Raw genomic sequence first — 19491 nt, 5'->3', positions numbered from 1 at the left:
ATGCCCTCGACCGGAATCGAACCTAGGACCCTTCAGTCCACAGGCTGACGCTCTATCCACTGAGCCAAACCGGTTTCGGCAATCCCCCCCTTTTTTTTTACCCCAAGAAACTGTGGCAACTTCCTAGAGCAAAAGGCACTTGGCTCTCTGAGAGTTTTGTTGGAAATATGCTGAGGATTTATGGTTTGGCAACAACACTCTGTCTCCAGCAGCAAGAAACGCTTTCCTCCAATCCTTTGGAGGTGCATAACGTGTCAGGTGCTCAGCCTGGGTGCAGAGACCAATAGTGTGGTCCCGCAATCGCACCCCAGTGTCCTGGAGCCCCCAGGAAAGGCTGGATGACGAGAAGACACCCCCAAGCAGCCTTCGCCCCTCTATTTTGAGCAGGAAAACCCTAGTCTTTCGCACGTAAGCAGAACGTTCACTTAGTCCTATTTCCACCACACATCGCCCTCCTGTCTGCTGGGGACCAGACACGGAGATCGCTGTGGAGCAGTGACATTGCTGAGCATCCGGGTTCTGCAGCACAAAGCAGGGGTGCCTGTTAGCATTAGATGTGTGTGCACGAGCCTGTGGCACATCAGAGGACGCGGTGAACTGGAGCTGATTTGTTGGAGGACAAAACTGGAATTAAATAAAAACAAAGGAATGAGGTTTGGAAATGAGAGGGCACCATAGGGTTAGGGGTGAGAAACAATTGGATGGGGGGCTGAGGCAGAGGGGTCTGAAGTTGGCTGGCGGGCACTGAGGCCCGAGAGGCAGGCAGGGAAGTTCTCGCCTGAAATCTGCGGAGTTCAGACACGAGGGAGCCACTGAAGGGTTATGCAGAGTATTGACACAAGGGTGTTAGTGAGAAGTGGGGCAAAATGACGTCACTGACTTGGCCACTAATGTGGCTTGGAGGTCCTGGAGAGAGAGGTATCTCTTACTCAGGTAGTTATTTAGGTCTGTTCCTTGATTCCTGAAATTCCTTCATCTTCCACATTCTCTAGATTATATTTTAAGGTCAACAATGAACGCTCTGGGAAAGTTGCAGGCACGTTTTGGCCACACATCTGTTTGGCTGGGGAGAGCACACACATTTGCAGCCAGCAGATTGTATTCAGGCTGCAGACGGGTTTGATTCGGCGTTCAGTGTCAAAACCAGGGGTCCTCAAACTACGGCCCGCGGGCCACATGCAAATACAAATATTGTTTTGTTTTTTTACTTCAAAGTAAGATATGTGCAGTGTGCATAGGAATTTGTTCATAGCTTTTTTTTAAACTATGGTCTGGCCTTCCAACGGTCTGAGGGACAGTGAACTGGCCCCCTGTTTAAAAAGTTTGAGGACCCCCAGTCAAAACATTAAAAGCAATGGTTGACAACATGTAAAAACATAGGGCAAGTTCCCATAAAACGAACAAGTGTGAACGGTTTTACAAATTGGGAGACCCGACCGCCGGAGCCCACAGGAAGGGCCAGCAGCCCTTAGCCGGGCTGGTGCGCTCCACGTGCCTCTGTGGCCAGGTGTCCTCCTTTTCATTTTGGGCCCCTGCCTGGCCCCTGCGAGCATTTTATTTTATGGCCAGATTTGAGGTTTGGGAAGAGGAAGCCGACTTTCACAGGAAACCAAAGGCTGGGTCATGAGACAAGAGACCTCAGTGAAGCGCAGGGGCCGGCAGGTGGGCAGTGAGAGTGTGTGGGACAGGGGAGTCCCGTGCACATGAGGAGTGTCCTTCAGGTTGGGTCACCTGGAGGTGAACAAGTGGAGAGCACCACCTTAGCTCAGACACTTAGTGGGGTATTAGGGCAAGAATTGTAGGCGGAGAAGGAAGAATGAGTGTAAAAAGTGATTTCAAGAAACTGTGTTACAAAGAGGAATTTGGGGATCTTTGATTTTTTTTTTAATCTTCACTTGATATGTTTCCCTTTGATTTCTAGAGAGAGTGGAAGGGACGGTGAGAGGAGAGAGAGAGAGAGAGAGAGAGAGAGAGAGAGAGAGAGAGAGAGAGAGGCAGCAACGTGAGGGAGACACATTGATTAGTTGCCTCTTGCACGCTCCCCTACTGGGACTAGGGAACCTGCCACCGAGGTACATGCCCTTGACCTGGAATCGAACCTGTGACCCTTTGGTTTGTGGGCGACCCGCTAACCCCTGAGCAGCCTGGCCAGGGCTGATTTTGCTAATTTTAAATCTGTGACTGACTTGAGCATATCTCTATAAGGATGCATGTGACAGAAAGTAGCACTTTCTCTCATTGCCCTTGACTGACAGTTTATAACTCCAAGGAGTCCAGTCTTAGCCTTGGCTGTTCTTATTAAAACAGAGCACCGCCAGGGTATAGAACAGAGTGAGGGGCCAACTACAGATCTTACCTGTGTTCAGTGCATGTTTGCTATTTTAATATGCAAGCAGCAGTGCCTTCGAGTGGATAATTCTACCTTTCTTACAGAAGCAGGATAAGTTGAGCAGAGCCCATGTGGGAATTTGTCATCCACATTTCCTCATGCATTTGGATACTGTCCATTGCCTTTTATCACTGGCCAGGTGGGATCTGTTGGGTGAGCGTATCAACCAGCATCGGCTCTATTGCAGTCTGGGTTAGTGCTTTTATTAGCTTTATGCCACATGCCAATTTTTCCATTTATTTTTTGTATTTGTTTTATGATATAGCTTGATCCAATAACTTACTATGTGTGAATGTGTGTGTGTGTGTCTGTGTGTGCGCACGCATGTGTGCGTGCATTAGAACATATCTATCTTGTCTTTGATGAAGACTGTTTTTAGGAAGGGAAATCTGTATCGCCCTTCTGCAGTGGCTGATAAAGAAGCTACTGTTCTTCTGTGGTGACTGCAATTTCACAAGCACATTTGCTATGATTTTTTTTCTCTCCCAGTAAAACAGTGGACAAGAGAGAGATTAAAATTCAACATGAACTGGAAGCAGCCAGTAGCTGTCCCTAACCCTAATCCTAACTATTGTCAGCCAACTAATCAATTCATTAATGAAGTCACCAAATAATTTTCAGAACATACTATGTGTCAGATAAGGTGCCAGGCATTGAGGATATGGTATTGCGTCAGATGAACAAACATTCCTGCCTACATGGAGCTCATAGCTGAGTGGGGAAACACGCTGTACCCAAGAGAAAGAAATCAAGTATATGTCGCTAAGTGTATTTTAGGAATTGATAAACGCGAAGGGGAGAAAATAAAGTGAGGAAGGGGGATAGGAGTTTCAGCAGATTCACATGTTTCTTGGGACCTTGGTCACCTCGGTTATTGCTGGTTGACAAGGTGTGGATGGGACGGACAGAATTCTTGACATTCTAGGCAGAAATGATCTGTATAAATATCTCAGGGCTCCACCCTGGCCATCCCCCAAGCTTTCTAGTCCCCATGTCTCTGCACATGATCATTTAAAGAAGTCTTTATTGTTGACAGTATTACAGATGCCTCCCTGTATTCCCCCCCCCCCAATTGACCCTCCCACCCTCCATCTGCACATGGTCCTTTCACTCCTTGGAGAAGGGCCTCTGACTCTTACCTGTCCCTTTACTTGTTCCTATCTGACCGGACCCTCAGGGCTCAGCTCAAATGTCACCTGCTCATGTGGTTGTCCTTACGTCCCTGTCCTGGAGGGACCCTTTGCCTCCTCTGGACTTCTGCAGCACCTCTGGGTACCTTTCTTCGTGGTACCCTACGTATTCAGCCTTGTGAGTGCTACCATTTATTTACCTGCTTACCTTCCTATGACCTCTTCTAAGTTCCTGCAGACTCTTGCCCACACTGCCTCCTGTTCTCCGTCGTCTCGGATCAGTGCCTGCCATAAAGCAGGTGTGAATGAACAGCAACCCCTGTGATTCCTGCAAACGACACGGGAGCACATGGGCTGAAAAGCACCCACAGCTGTAAGTTCCCTCAATGTCTAGACCACGCCCCTCCCCAAATCCTGACCAAGGCTGCTTAGCACCTTTTCTTTCCCCAAGTAGAAATAACTGTTTTCTTTCTTTTTTAAATAATATATTTTTATTGATTTTGGAGAGGAAGGGAGAGGAAAAGAGAGACAGAAACATCAATGATGAGAGAGAATCATTGATCGGCTGCCTCCTGCATGTCCCCTGCTGGGGATTAAGCCCACAACCCGGGCATGTGCCCTGGCCGGGAATCGAATGGTGACCTCCTGGTTCATTGGTCAACGTTCAACCACTGATCCACGATGGCCGGACAATAACTGTTTTCTTAAGTGTTTTGCAATACTTGTAAACATTTTCACACAATGCTGGGAGGTACAGAGAAAGCCACAGTCACCCCGATTCCATTACCAGACAGAATGCATTTTCCATTTTGGTGTATATTCTCATCGATTTTTTTTCGTTGTATAAAAATCAGACCTATTTTATAAGGATCACCTCCTGCCATACATTGTATTAATTCCTCTCTTTGTTTACTTAGCATGTCGTGACTATCTTTTCATGCACGTGCAAGCAGGGAGCTCAGTGGTTGAGAGAACGGCTTTAGAGCATTGTTCTTTGAATTCAAACCATGAAGCTATCACCGACTAGCTGTTGGCCCCGGAGAGCTAGTTAACATCTCTATTTACCAGTCTCCCCTCATGTAAAAGGAATGCAATAAAACACTACTTGTAGGAGGATTCTGAGGATTAAGTGGGCTCCGACATGCAGACACTTGGACAGGGCTGGCTCCGTATACAGGAGCGCTTGTATTATTATTTCACTGTTTTCAAGGCCACAGCCTTCTATTGCGTGGCCACCTCGTAGTCCGTGTAATCATTCCCGTACCGATGGACATTTCGGCAGCCTTTGGCTTTTGCGCTTATGAATAATTAATGATGCAGTAAACATCCTTGTCACACGTCCTTGCACACGGTCTGATTTATTTCCTCAGGGTACATTCCCAGTGTGAACCGTGGGACTTTGTGCTTCACTCTGCTACACAGTGCTCTCCGGAAGGCTTTCCTTAACTGGTTTACACCCCCATTATCCTGGCGTGATATGTTTTCCCCTGTCCCCTTCCAGCGGCTTGCTTTCCGCTCCTCTTTTTATCAGGGTCGTGCAGACGTTCGATGCATCAGCCACTGAAAACAGATGAGGCTGAGCACAGGGTCCGCAGCCCTCAGGGGGGCTGCTTTGCTGACAGTTTCCTGGCTGAGGCCAGAGCCCCTGCCTCTGGCCAGCCCTGCTGCTGGGGACTCCCCCGGAGTGGAGGGAGCCAGGGCCGGGCATTCCTTCCCGGGGCCAGTGGAATGGCGGCGGTCACCTGGGCCACTGAGAGTGGCCCGGAGCCCTGTGGACACGTGGGGGTGCCTAGGCTGGGTCAGAGGCTGTGTGGTTTGGCTTCCTCCTGGGAGGTGCTCGCCCTTGCACAGGACTTTCCTTCTGTAGCTTGTCTTTGGAGCTGAGCGGTGACTCAGCAGCAGGCTGCTGGCTGGCTCCCTCTGCCCCCCCCACCCCCCCACCCCCGAGGTTGTCTAGGAACACAGACCGGAGGAGAGGAAAGGGCTGTGGTGATGCCCAGGCCTCCAGCCTGAGGGAGTTCTGGAATTCACTCGTTCTGGGTGGCCGAGAGCAATAGAATGGATATTAACCTTTTGCATGTGACTTAGAGGCTTTGCGTGGGAAAGCATTCTCTGGGTTTTCTCTCTGAAGACTGGAACTTTTAGAAATTCATCTTTAATCCTTGAATATATTAGACCCAAGGAGTTTTTATTTTCTTCTTATGATAGATCAAAAATTAAAAAAAATTATTACAAATTCAAGGATTTCTCATATTTTAATGTACTCCTTAAAATTTGATAGTTTGGAAATAGTAAGCAGTGCGGGGATATTCTGAGTAATCTGTCTGAATCACCCTGAAGGTGTCATATTATTCTGATTGCCTTGAGTTATAGGATTTCAATATAAGTACAAATTGCCCTGGCCGGTGGCTCAGTGGTTAGAGTGTCAGCCCTTGGACTGAAGGGTCTCGAGTTCAATTCCCAATCAAGGGCATGTACCTCAGTTGCGGGTTCACTCCCTGACCCCAGTCGGAGCGTGTGTGGGAGGCAACCAGTGGATGTTTTTCTCTCTTTCTTTCTCTCTCTCTCTTTCTTCCCCTCCATCCCTCCCGCTCTCTCTGAAAGCAATGGAAAAAAATATCCTCACGTAGGATTAACAAAATAAACAAATAAATATAAGTGTAATTTTTCTGGCACACTAATTCCAATTATGGTGGTCTGCATGTGATATTTTCCTTTTATTTAAGCAAAACCCTGGATCACAATTCCCACAATTCTCATTAGTTAAGCAAGATACAGGTAGGGTTGAAATTCCCCTTCATTCTTATGGCTATTACTTCATTTCCGATTTATTGGGAATTGGTCTGTGGTGGAAGAATAGTGGCAAGACTACAAAACAGACACGTGTTTGCATTTTTCCTGGGACCTCAGTGAGTGTCCCTAAGCTTTGGGGAGCAGTGTGCTCAGCCAGAGCTGACCCTCTGCAGGCAGCCGGGGCTGGCCACGCCTTTGAAACTATCTTAGTGTGAGTGTGTCTTCCTGGCAAGGACACTGTTAGCAAATACAAGACAGACTCTCAGAGATAACCACTAACCTTTACTCTAGACCAGTGATGGCAAACCTGTTGAGCTCGGCGTGTCAGCATTTTGAAAAACCCTAACTCAACTCTGGTGCCGTGTCACATATAGAAATTTTTTTATATTTGCAACCATAGTATAAAAAACATTTATATTTTTTTTTTTTTTAAATATATTTTATTGATTTTTTACAGAGAGGAAGGGAGAGAGATAGAGAGTTAGAAACATCGATGAGAGAGAAACATCGATCAGCTGCCTCCTGCACATCTCCTACTGGGGATATGCCCGCAACCCAGGTACATGCCCTTGACCGGAATCGAACCTGGGACCTTTCAGTCCGCAGGCCGACGCTCTATCCACTGAGCCAAACCGGTTTTGGCAATATATTTTTGATATTTATTTTGTATATTTAAATGCCATTTAACAAAGAAAAATCAACCAAAAAATGAGTTCGCGTGCCACCTCTGACATGTGTGTCATAGGTTCGCCATCACTGCTCTAGACTCAGATCGCATGGAGCATGCTTTGAGTTGCAACAAAAGGTTAACCTTGTTTTTATCTTTCCTCATTTGCCAACTTCTGCTTGTCTGACAGCAGACATGCCACAACTGAACTCTGAAAGGACAAGCATGTCGGGGGTGGGGGAGGGAGATACCCAGCTCCTGTCAGCAGCCAAAATATTAGGACAATCTGTGGTTCAGAGCTTTCTGAACTTACAGCTTCCAAACACGTGTCTGCGGTCTTCTTACTCTGGAGCAGTGGTTCAAAATGGGGGATGATTTTGTCCTTCAGGGGGACCTTGGACAATGTCACAACTCTTGGGGATGGGGAGGAGATGTGGTACCTTGTGCAGAGACCAGAGAAGCTGCTAACCACCCTATAGGGCATGGGGCAGCCCCTCCAAGAAAGAATCACCTGCCTTCAAAATGCCCACAGTGCCGAGGTGGAGAAACCTCACTGTGGACGTGTGCCAGACCAGGACGTCTCCAGGGAAGCCGGCTGGCTGCCAGGAGGGGGCTCCAAGGTGCCATTTACTTGGAAACTTGGCACAGGTCAGGGTTGGGCTCTCTCTCAGCCTTGCAACTCTGGAAACTCACTCACCAGTGTCCCAGAGCCATCGGACTCTCAGAAATGGACTTGCATAGAAACCCACAGGAAACTGAGCACTAAAACTTCCCCCACCTTACGAGGTTCCACTGGCCAACAGAACTAGTGGACAGAGTGAACACTTGTGTTGGCCGCATAGCTCACACACTCCCGGTGGCAAGTGCCAGGGAACTGAAATTGTCAGGATGTGTCCCCGGGACCCTGGAATCAGATGAGGGAGATTTGGAGGCTTTCTAATCATCCCTGAAACCCCGAGGTCTGGAAACTTAAAACTTCACTCAAGATGAACTCGTCTTGATAACACTCTTCTTTAGAAAGTGCCAGGATGGGCGTTGGCAATCAGCTTTGCTCTCTGGCACTTTCCTCCTTTGCTTCCATTCTAACCAGCTGCCTTTCCTGACCCATATTGATTCTTTTTTTTTAAAAAAAATATATTTTTATTGATTTCAGAGAGGAAGGGAGAGGGAGAGAGAGAGAGAAACAGCAATGATGACAGAGAATCATTGATCAACTGCCTCCTGCATGCTGCCTTCTGGGGAACGAGCCTGCAACTGGGGCATGTGCCCTTGACTGGAATCGAACCCGGGATCCTTCAGTCCGCAGGCCGACACTCTATCCACTGAGCCAAACTGGCCAGGGTCCATATTGATTCTTTTAATTAATCTACTCTAGTCTGGCCAGCTTGGGGGAAAGGAATCGGTTCAATAAAAACGTGTCAGGCACCATGGTGTACTAGGGATCATTCATATGAAGATCGATATTAGGACACGGTCCCTAACTGGAGGCTTTCTCAGCCTATTGGGTGGCACCGAGGTGGCAACATTTTAGAAGAATGTGAGCAGGGCAGTGACAGGGCCACTCAGGATTCTGTGCAGGTTCAGAGGACACATGTCCCGTCACTTGCAGTGTCTGCCTTCATCTCTCAGGCACTGATGTTAGTTGAAGCTTAGACGGGCAACCTTATTGCTGTGATTCTGAGACCTCTCAGGGGGTCATTACCCTCCTGTGTCCTGTCTGCTTGTCCGCTTGATGTTCCTCGTTCTGTTCCAAGATCGGATGTCAGGTCTCTGGGTGATGAAAGAGTGCTGCAGGCCGCCTTCTCTTCACCTCTCCCCTCTCAATAACCGAGGCGGTCGTTTGGTCCATTTTGAATGCTGCCGTCAGCCCACCAGGAAGTAGACCCGCGCTGGGGGGCTGTGCACAGAGGAGGCAGAGTTCCCCCTCACAGGGTGCAGCGGGGGATTCTGGGGAGACTAGCAACACTGCGTGAAGCTGATGAGATTTGCCAGGATCCTGCTGAATCGCTCAGCAAAGTCAACACCTGCTTATGTGCTCGGTCACAAGAGATACTCTCTTCTTTTGATCAGCTGCGCACGGAGAGGCAGGGGCGGGACACAGAGGGATAGGAGCCCGTGGCGGCTTGTTAAGCAGAAGGGGAGAATGGATTGGATGTGCACATTTTTCTGCCCCAGAGCTGCTGTTTTGGGGGCTTGTTCTGCCCACTCCTCTCAGTCCTTCCTGAACCCCAATCCTTCCTGAACCCGCCCCAACAGCTAAATGGGGGTCTGGATTTTCTACACTAATTGAAACCACGCAGACCTGCCTGCCTGCATCCTGGCTCTGGCCCTCATTAGGTGTGGGCTCTGGGCGAACAGCTTCTCTGAGCCTTCATGTCCCACCTATCACCTTGGGAATAACAGCATTTACCAATTGCAGCGGCTGAGGACGGAGGTGACCTGTGTGAAACCCCTGGGAAGGTTCCTGGCATGCTGTGGGGACTCAGAAAGTGCTGGTTATCATTTCCTGTGCGGAGGCTGCACTTAGAATGTGAATGCCCTAAGAGGGGTGTGAATGACATACATTCACACTAAAGGTACACTTTCCCCCAAATCCAGGTGTTTTTTGTTGTTATTTTTTTTTTTTACAGGAATCATAGTGATGGAAAATGAGGCAAGGCATAAGAATTCGGAGTTTTGCCTGGTTCACTGGTTGGAGCATCGGCTTATGCACCGAAGGGCCGTGGGTTCAATTCCTGCTCAAGGGCAGTTACCTCAGTTGTGGGTTCACTCCCCGCACCGCGTTGGGGCGCATGCAATCAATCGATGTGTCTCTCTCACATTGATATTTCTCTCTCTCTATCTCTTTCTCTCCCTCTCTCTCTCTCTTCCTCCTTTCCTCCCTTCCACTATCTCTCTGAAAAGCAGTGGAAAAAATATCCTCAGGTGAGGATTAACAACAAGAAAGGGTTCTGAGTTTTGGGAGGAGGGGGAGAGAAAGGGACAGCCTGGGATGCCACTTATTCACCGGGCATTGACAGAGGGTCCACTAGGTACCCATTTCTGTAGAAAAGATAAACTTGGCTCACCTCACAGTCTGTCTGTCCCTGGGCCAGCCCTGTCCTTCTGTGATGAGCTGGTACCCAGCAGTGCTTGGGGTTTCTTAGAAGCGCTCAACAGCCTAAGCACTTTGTTAATTCTTTATTTCAGTTAATTTCACTTTCCCTTAACATGTGCTGCATTTGGAAAGAAGTCTGATAGGGGCAGGATGACTGTCTGTCTTAGAAGGCACAGCAGCATGTCTTCATTTTATGTGAATGCAAGTAGCTGGGGCTGACTCAATGACAAGCTGCTGGGAGGCGGAGGAGGAGGAGGAGGAGGAGGAGGAGGAGGAGGAGGAGGAGGAGGAGGAGGAGGAGGAGGAGGAGGAGGAAGAGAGGGAGAAGCAAAAAGAGGAGGAGGATTATTTTAGCTCCTGAGTCGATTTTATTTATCCCCGCTGAGATTTCTCTCCCTCTGCTGTCAAGAACCCTATCTCAGAAGTTCAGTTGGGAGGAGCTGCATTTTTCTGGGATGTCTCCCTGAGCAGCTCTCTTAGAGGTGGGAATCATTGAAGGGTTGCCTGCCCATTGTTTGTTGGGACCAACCTGGAAACCGTTCTGCTCTGCTTCCTCTCCGTTGCCTCCGTGATGTTGTCAGGACACCTTTATTGTTTAATGTGTGGTTTGGGGCCTGTGGGCTCCTGGGGGTGGAGAGGGCGGGCTCTGAATCTTTGTAATCCCAGTGCCTGGTGCGGTGCCCTGCAGATCTCAAATGATAAGGAATGCTCGCTCAATGACGGACATTGCCAGAGGCGCTTCTTTCAGTCTCTTTCTGAAGCCCAGAATCAATCTTTCCTTCTTCCTCCCCAAACCCACACCTTTGGACCTGGCATTGATTGGAAAACATGGAAATCAATGGCTGGATGCTTAGATACTAATATGAAGCTATGGGAATGCGTCCACATGAGGCAAGGCTTACCTTTTTGGGAACTGCAATTTTTTAGCTTGCTTATTTTTTTTCAGAGAGAGAATGGAAATTTGTGCTTTTATTTGTTTTGATGCAAACTTACTTCTCCCTCCATATACACCCCCCACATGCACAGACACACACACACAAGCATGCAGACCCGTATGCACACACCCGTGCATTAACCAGAGGACTCTGACCCGGCACGTATAGTCATTTCTAATCTGTGAAATCGAACAGTGAAAAAATAAAGCAAAATCGAATTTGGCCAGCTTCCGAAGCCTATTGATTTTAAATTAGACCAGGAGTGTTAATTCTGTTAGGGCAGTCACACTCAGAACTCGGTCTTGGAAATGAATTAAAATGTATTCATTAGAGATTTGCAAGGATATCGTTGATGAATCAGCTAGGAAAACAGCACTCCTCGAAGAAACTGTGTGGGAGATGAGCGATTGCAGTCCTAAGTCCAGTGCCTTATTTTGTTGGCCTTGGGGTCCCTGGAGGTGCCCAAGTGTCCACTGTCATCAAGATCCGAGAGTCCTTCAGCCTGAGAGTGGTTGTCAATCCTGAGGCTTGAGCTGATGCCTCTTGATCTGTGAGTCCAGTGGGAGTGATGGTTCCACGGAGGGAAAAGACTGCCCCTTCTGAGAGTTAAGTGGGGTCCGAGATGTGCGCTAGCCACCCTTGTGCTGAGTGTGAGCCAGAATGTCTTGCCTTGGCTGTGTTTCCCCTTGGAGTTACAGCTTGATGGATGGTTTCTTCTGCAGGTGAGAGTGGTTTCCTGGCGGCTGCTTTGCACACCCGGAGAGCAGGATTCTTCTCTTCTTGTGGCCGCTCAATGCCTCTGTGCACCACACCTTCCAGTGGGGGAAGAAGGGAGGAGCTTCTTGGATGACGATGGACATCCCACTGGCCAGGATGAGGGCAGAGTGTGTGACATCAACACCACAAGGGTAAGAGTTCCTCTCTGGAATGGTATTTTCTCTGCCACCGTTATTGGTCAAAGGAAGGGCAGAACGAACCTTACGGTACATGACACAAATGGAGGTTGCACACCAGGCGGACCATTTAGATTATGAAGTCACTGGGCAGTGGGGCAGGTGACTAAGGAGGAAGGGAGAGCACCAGCCAGAAAGGATTAGGTTGAAGTTGTATTAGGGGATGCGTAGGCCAACCCGGGAAGATTCCATGTTCACATTGCCCCTCTCCCCCCACTTTTGACATTTGTAGTTCAGACTTAAGGGAGTAACACTACTGTTTTTGTGACAAGATTCCGTTTGTGTCCATTTGAGTCGGTCTACCTTAACATGGGTGCTGGGGAGCTGGGGTGGGTAAGAGTCTGGCACAGGTCACAGGTTGGGGACCTATAGGAAGTCCCCGGCCAGGGACACATTTTCATTTGAGCCACGTAATATTGCAGATATGGTGGATCAGTTCTAATTAGACTTGAGCTATCCCACAGGGAAAACAGGACCTCCAGGTCCTCCCGGAACACCAGAGAGGCACCTGCACTGGCCCTCTCCTCCCACAAAGAGCTCAGGCGCTGGGTAGCCTCTGCCTCTTCAAAGAGTGTGGACAGCTCTCTGCACTCGCTAACTGACCCATTTCGTTTGTTTAACTGACTTGTTTGGCCGCCGAAGGCTTTTCATTTCACCATGCTTGGTTTGATCATTCTGTTAACTCACTGACAGAAGCATTATAGCCTTTTTCAATTATTCCAGATAAAAGGGAGTACCTTTCACTAGACTAGGGGCAGCAATTAGCACCAGGGGCTGTGGCTGTGGAGATGACATAACATAATTCCTTCCATGGAAGAGCTTAGAGTCTAGTGATAGCAATGAGCAGACTTGTGGGGGGTGGTGGTGGTAAGAAGAACTGTAAAACACATTCTAGTATCTTGTGGGGGTACTAAAATAAAAGTGCACCTGCCCTAGCTGGTTTGGGTCAGTGGATAGGGTGTCAGCATTCGGACTGAAGGGTCCCAGGTTCCATTCTGGTCAAGGCCACATTCCCGGGTTGTAGGCTCGATCCCCAGTGTGGGGTGTGCAGGAGGCAGCTGATCAATGATTCTCTCTCTACATTGATGTTTCTCTCTCTCCCTCTGTCATTATGTTTTTTATAAAGCTATACTAACCTCTTGTCTGTGCTGTAAGTGACAAATATTTTCCTCCATATTATCTTTTTAATGTTGCTCATGGCAACATTTGTATGTTTTTCCATACAATTTTTTACTATTATGTAATAAATTTTATTTATTTTGTTATTTTTTTTCTATATTTTGAGTCAGAATTAGGACAGTTTTATACACTTATAGAGAATTGACTTATTTTTACTTAGTATGTGTATAGTTTAATGTATACACACATGTATATATATTTATGTATTTACCTTCCTATATAAACCTATAGTTACTATTTATACATATATAAATAGTAATATAGAAATAATATGTATACAAATATATAAAATACATAAATAATACATAAACAGCTATAGATTACCTTTGAGCTAGAAAATGTTTTCTTTTTTTAAAAAAAATATATTTTATTGATTTTTTACAGAGAGGAAGGGAAAGAGATAGAGAGTTAGAAACACTGATGAGAGAGAAACATCGATCAGCTGCCTCCTGCACACCCCCTACTGGGGATGTGCCTGCAACCAAGGTACATGCCCTTGACTAGAATCGAACCTGGGACCCTTCAGTCCGCAGGCTGACACTCTGTCCACCGAGCCAAACCAGCTAGGGCTAGAAAATGTTTTCTAAGTAGAAGTAAATGATTGGCTGTTAAATAAATGCTGGCCGGAATATAGGAATCTCGGAAATCATGATGTTCAGCATCTGCTTTTCTTGATGACACTTTGAACATGTGAGCCAGTGTGCTGTCGAGAGCATGATGGTAGACATAAGCATCTCTGGCTTGAAGCTTCTGCTCTAACCTTTTGTAGCTGCATGATGCCTGCTCATCTCTTTAAAATTCTAGGGCAGTTGTGAGGAGCAAATGATGACAGGAATGTTTGCCTTTGTGAGGGGCTGTGGGCATGTAAGGGAACCTTCCTACAGTGTGGAAAAGTGGGAACTCCTTCCCCACCCTGTCACCTGCTGTGGGTGCTGTGGGACACACAGCCAAGGAAACCCACACTGCACTCCGGCCGCTGTGACTTGGAGAGGCTCAGCTTCCCTCTGAGCTGAAGCGTTTGATCTGACCCAGAGAGGCGTTCCTTTTTCTGACTGTGGCAAGCCCCACAAAAAGAAACCTTTGCTGTTAGGATGTGTGTGGCTCTTATGATTAGAGTTTGTGGCATGAAGGGACCTCCTAATGAGCTTCTACACTGCCCTGGAGTGAATAAAAAGCAAGGAGGACAGGCAAGAAGAGATTTTACGGGTGATAACAGTGTTCTTTAGAGGAGCAGGACGATTGGGAGATGGGTTGCATACCCAAGGATTATGAGACCGACTTATGCAGATGGTACCATGAAGGCAGACTCTGGCTTTCTATCGCTGGGGCTTTTCAGGGGAGCCAAGGAGATGAAAAGCAATCCACCAGAAGATAACATCCATTAAATTCTTAGTGCCGGCTTAGCTAAAGCTAGCTCCTTGGAGCGTCACTCCTATACTTGCCATGCGCTTAAGCCTGCTTTCAGAGAGATGAAGTTCCATAAATATCTGGACCAAGCCATGAGCTCTGATTTAGGTTCTTCAAAGAAGATATCTAACTAAAAATAGAAAACAGCGGTGGGGAAAATATCATGTCTTTTGAAGAGGTCAGCAAATCTAGTCAACGGTGTGTCAGGCCATGCTGTGGTCTCTGGTTTCAGGGGAGCACATAGATGGTGTCCCAGGAGAAAATGCTCGTGTCTTCCTGATGACCGTAGGCTTCCTGCGGGAGTGGAGGACAGAAGGCTCTGTCCTCTGGTGTGTACTTTTCTGAGGGGAAATCACTTGTCTCTCCAACAGCCTTGGCTTTCTGCAAACATAGGGGGTAAACAAATTCTTTTCTGGGCCGGCTATCATTGCTCAGTGGTTGAGCATCGACCTATGGACCAGGAGGTCACGGTTCGATTCCCAGTCAGGCCATATGCCCAGGTTTTGGGCTCGATCCTCAGTGTGGGGCGTGCAGGAGGCAGCCGATCGATGATTCTCATCATTGATGTTTCTATCTCTCTCTCCCTCACCCTTCCTCTCTGAAATCAATAAAAAATTATTTAAAGAAAAGAAATTCCTTTGTAACAGTTTCCTCCTCTGATGGTGTCACCATCCACTCACTTATGTCGTGTAGAAAGCACACCCTCCTTTAGCCTTTCAGCTTCCTTGTCCCTCCTTTCCAGTCAATCACCAAGAACTGTCAGTTCTATAAACTTCGCTTTAATTTGTCACTTCCTCTTTTACACACCACTGCTGTCTGAGTTTGGGTCCTCTCACCGTCCTGGTTCCTTGGCCCCAGCCTGTCTCCCGTAATCTTCCACCCTGAGACAGCGGGGTCTTTCTACGTCACAGTCACAAATACAACCAGGTCCACTCACTGATTAAGATTGTTTGGTGGTCTTGCCTACAGATCTTTAGATGGTTGTACAGCATCATTTCGTTCAATGTCATTTTGTTACTGCTTTGATCAGATGCCATGGGAACTTAACTCCCGCTTCTATCAATTTAGCCTGTGGTAAAATTGGTTTTGTTATATGTTATTTCACTTAATGTTATAGAACCTGTCAACAACATTAAGTGAGGACTTACCTATGTACAAAGTGGCTTTTGCATACACTTTGGTGCCTCTTGTCAAGAATTCCCTTTTCCCCTGTTGCTCAGCTCATATGACAATCTCCTGTCTGTTTTGTTTGCATCATCTGTTCTGAGGAAGCATCATTATATTGGATGATATCAAAATCTATGATTTTCTCTCCCAGAAATGGGTCCGGTCCATCCTGGTTAGTGTCAGGACTAAAAACAGGCTGTATGTACTGGGCCAGTACAGACTTGGGTGCCATGGACTGGGAGTGTGTGGGAGACGGTCTGTGAGGGGACGGAGGAGGTAGGAGAGTGTTTGTGTCAGGAAACTGATAGTGCAATTAACTTAAAAAGGTTTCTTCCCCAGTGGGTACACCTGAAACACCATCCCATGCAGTGTAACGATACCTTTAAGATATAGGGTACTTAAGGACAGGGAGATAATGATATCCTCTTGATTGTCCACTCCAAGCATAGGGAACAGGGCTTTCCCTTCAAGGAGTGAGCCATTGGAACAGAAGGGGAAGCCTACCTCTTTGCTGAGAGCTGAGCTGAGCCCCCAGTGAGGTGTGGGTTGGGGGCAAGGTGCTGAGTGGAGGAGGGAGCTGTTTCTGAGGGTGCATGACAGAGCTCCGGGGACCAGGAGTGATGAGCTACAAGCTGGACGGCACTAGCCTATCCCATCAGCACTCAGCATTCCCAAACGCGGCGCCTCTTGGTTGAGACTGGAGATGCTTGTATCGTGTAAGTGATCCAAAATGCATTGCTTTTATGGGGGAGGGTGGAAGGTACACTTTTTTAGTAGAGAAATAAAAATTGGTGTTCATAAAAATGATATGGCCATCTCCCCCCCCCCCCCTAAAATATGGATTTATGAACCGTAGTCTTTGGGCCTTTAATGTGGCCCATCCTGGAAAGGGCAGGTTATAAATAGGTGTGGCCAGGCCTGAGGAGCAGCGCTAATGCCGTCTTGTGCTCCTTCCAGGTGCAGCGTGACCTGCCTCGTCTCCCTGCCCAGCCAGCTCTCTGCCTCCCGTATCCACCATGGTTTTTGGTGAGTTCTTCCATCGCCCTGGACCAGACGAGGAACTTGTCAACTTGAACGTGGGGGGCTTTAAGCAGTCCGTGGACCAGAGCACCCTCCTGCGCTTTCCACACACCAGACTTGGAAAGCTGCTCACCTGCCACTCGGAAGAGGCCATCCTGGAGCTGTGTGATGACTACAGCGTGGCCGACAAAGAGTACTATTTCGATCGGAACCCCTCCTTGTTCCAATATGTGTTGAATTTTTATTACACGGGGAAGCTGCACGTCATGGAGGAGCTGTGCGTGTTCTCCTTTTGCCAGGAGATCGAGTACTGGGGCATCAACGAGCTCTTCATCGACTCCTGCTGCAGCAACCGCTACCAGGAGCGCAAGGAGGAGACCCACGAGAAGGACTGGGACCAGAAAAGCAACGATGTGAGTACCGACTCCTCCTTTGAAGAGTCGTCTCTGTTCGAGAAGGAGCTAGAGAAGTTTGACAAGCTGCGATTTGGCCAGCTCCGCAAGAAGATCTGGATTCGCATGGAAAACCCAGCCTCCTGCCTGTCTGCCAAGCTCATTGCCATCTCTTCCCTGAGCGTGGTGCTGGCCTCCATTGTGGCCATGTGTATCCACAGCATGTCCGAGTTCCAGAACGAGGATGGCGAGGTGGATGACCCGGTGCTGGAAGGGGTGGAGATCGCGTGCATCGCTTGGTTCACCAGCGAGCTTGCCATCCGGCTCATGGCTGCTCCCTGTCAAAAGAAATTCTGGAAACACCCTCTGAACATAATTGACTTTGTGTCCATTATTCCCTTCTATGCCACGTTGGCTGTAGACACCAAGGAGGAAGAGAGTGAGGACATCGAGAACATGGGCAAGGTGGTCCAGATCCTCAGGCTGATGAGGATTTTCCGAATTCTCAAGCTTGCCCGGCACTCAGTAGGGCTTCGGTCTCTAGGTGCCACGCTGAGGCACAGCTACCATGAAGTCGGGCTGCTGCTCCTCTTCCTCTCAGTGGGCATTTCCATCTTTTCTGTGCTCATCTACTCAGTGGAGAAAGATGACGACACGTCCAGCCTCACCAGCATCCCCATCTGCTGGTGGTGGGCCACCATCAGCATGACGACTGTGGGCTATGGAGACACCCACCCCGTCACCGTGCCTGGGAAGCTTATCGCCAGCACGTGCATCATCTGCGGCATCTTGGTGGTGGCCCTGCCCATCACCATTATCTTCAACAAATTCTCCAAGTACTACCAGAAGCAAAAGGACATTGACGTGGACCCGTGCAGTGAGGACCCGGCAGAGAAGGGTCATGAGCTCCCTTACTTCAACATTAGGGACATGTACGCCCAGCGGATGCACGCCTTCATTAGCAGCCTCTCTCCTGTGGGAATTGTGGTGGGCGATCCTGACTCCACAGACGCCTCAAGCATTGAAGATGAGGAGGACGTTTATAACATGGCATCCTTGGAGAACTGCACAGCCAAATGAGCAGGGACGTTTGTGCCTGTATCTTGTGTCCCTTCGCGACGATAGGTTAACACAGCTTTATAAACCTCAATGGGTTCGTTAAAATCATTTACTTCTCAGGGCGTACCTTTCAGCCATAGTTGGACATTCATTGCTCCGAAATGATAGAATCGTCTTTATTTTTCTCAGTGAAGTGAATTAAATGCCTTGTTCCGAAATTTATTTTTACAAGAAGGAGTTGTGATATGCTTTTGGAAAAAAAAAAGAAGATAAGTGGGATTGGGTGGGATTTGTTGCTACGGCTTATGTATCATGCTGTGTTTGTCATCTACTCACATTGAGCTATCAATTACTGACAAGTAGAATCAAAGGCCCAGCTGACTGAAGGCTACATGCATGTAAGATCCACAACATGAGACAATGCATGTAAATCCATGTTCACATTCTAGACATGGAAATTAGGAGCCTAATAAACTGCCTAATTCAGTACGGAGAATGTCTTGGTTGTATGTTTATATGTCAAATGAGTACATTTCAATATGCTCAAAACTGGCCTGGAGGGAAATGCTCTGTTTGGAGCCCCGAGAGTCCTTTCTGTTTGTTTTTGAGTTTTGGATATACATCAACAATGGGCCAGTTTAAAAAAAAATTTTATTTCAGAGAGGGAGAGGGAGAGAGAGAGAGAAACATCAATGATGAGAGAGAAACACTGATAGGCTGCCTCCTGTATACCCTACACTGGGGATCGATTTCACAACCCAGGCATGTGCCCTGACCAGGAATCAAACCTTGACCTCCTGGTTCATAGGTCGATGCTCAACCACTGAGTCATGCCAGTTAGGCAGGCTAGTTATGTTTTGGTTCAAGAGGCTCTGCTTGATGGTGGTCAGCAGGTAGAAGACAGTGTCTGTGATAAAGCACACTGTCCAGTGTAAACTGGCTAAACACGACCATGTTTAGGACATAGTCAAGTTAGCCTCTGTGAATGAAACATGGACCCCTACAGATATGTTTCCAGTATATTCGACTGCTAAGATAAAATCTCGTCACCTGAAAATTGTGCAGAGCAGAGTAAACCTCCACACTCACAAGCAGAGATGCATTCAGTTACTGGAAGAAAGAAATGTACAAACACACACATGTGATTCACTACGCCCAGAGGAGTGAAACTTAAATCACTGGAAAAGGCTATACCAGTACCCACAGAATGAGCCAACATTTAAAAATAGCTCTAGAGACAGTAATGTCTGCATCTTATGTAGAAACTCCTCATAACCGAAGACGACATACAGACTCATTTCCA

General features: G+C 47.7%; 1 protein-coding gene across 2 annotated transcripts in view; it reads left to right on the top strand.

The window, feature by feature from the left end:
• KCNS3 (potassium voltage-gated channel modifier subfamily S member 3) overlaps positions 1–18676 on the top strand; it is a 28197-nt gene extending 9521 nt beyond the window's left edge. For both annotated transcript variants that reach the window (XM_081101604.1, XM_081101603.1), the window contains exons 2-3: positions 11734–11919; positions 16675–18676. In XM_081101604.1, the coding sequence (XP_080957730.1) occupies positions 16734–18209 (1476 nt within the window). In that variant the 5' untranslated portion in view covers positions 11734–11919; positions 16675–16733 and the 3' untranslated portion in view covers positions 18210–18676. The remainder of the gene's footprint in view (positions 1–11733; positions 11920–16674) is intronic.
• Positions 18677–19491: the final 815 nt, after the last annotated feature.

The sequence above is a fragment of the Myotis nattereri genome (assembly GCF_964212035.1).
Source record: "Myotis nattereri genome assembly, chromosome: 10".
Lineage (NCBI taxonomy): Eukaryota > Metazoa > Chordata > Mammalia > Chiroptera > Vespertilionidae > Myotis > Myotis nattereri.
This window is presented reverse-complemented; position numbering and strand designations above follow the sequence as displayed.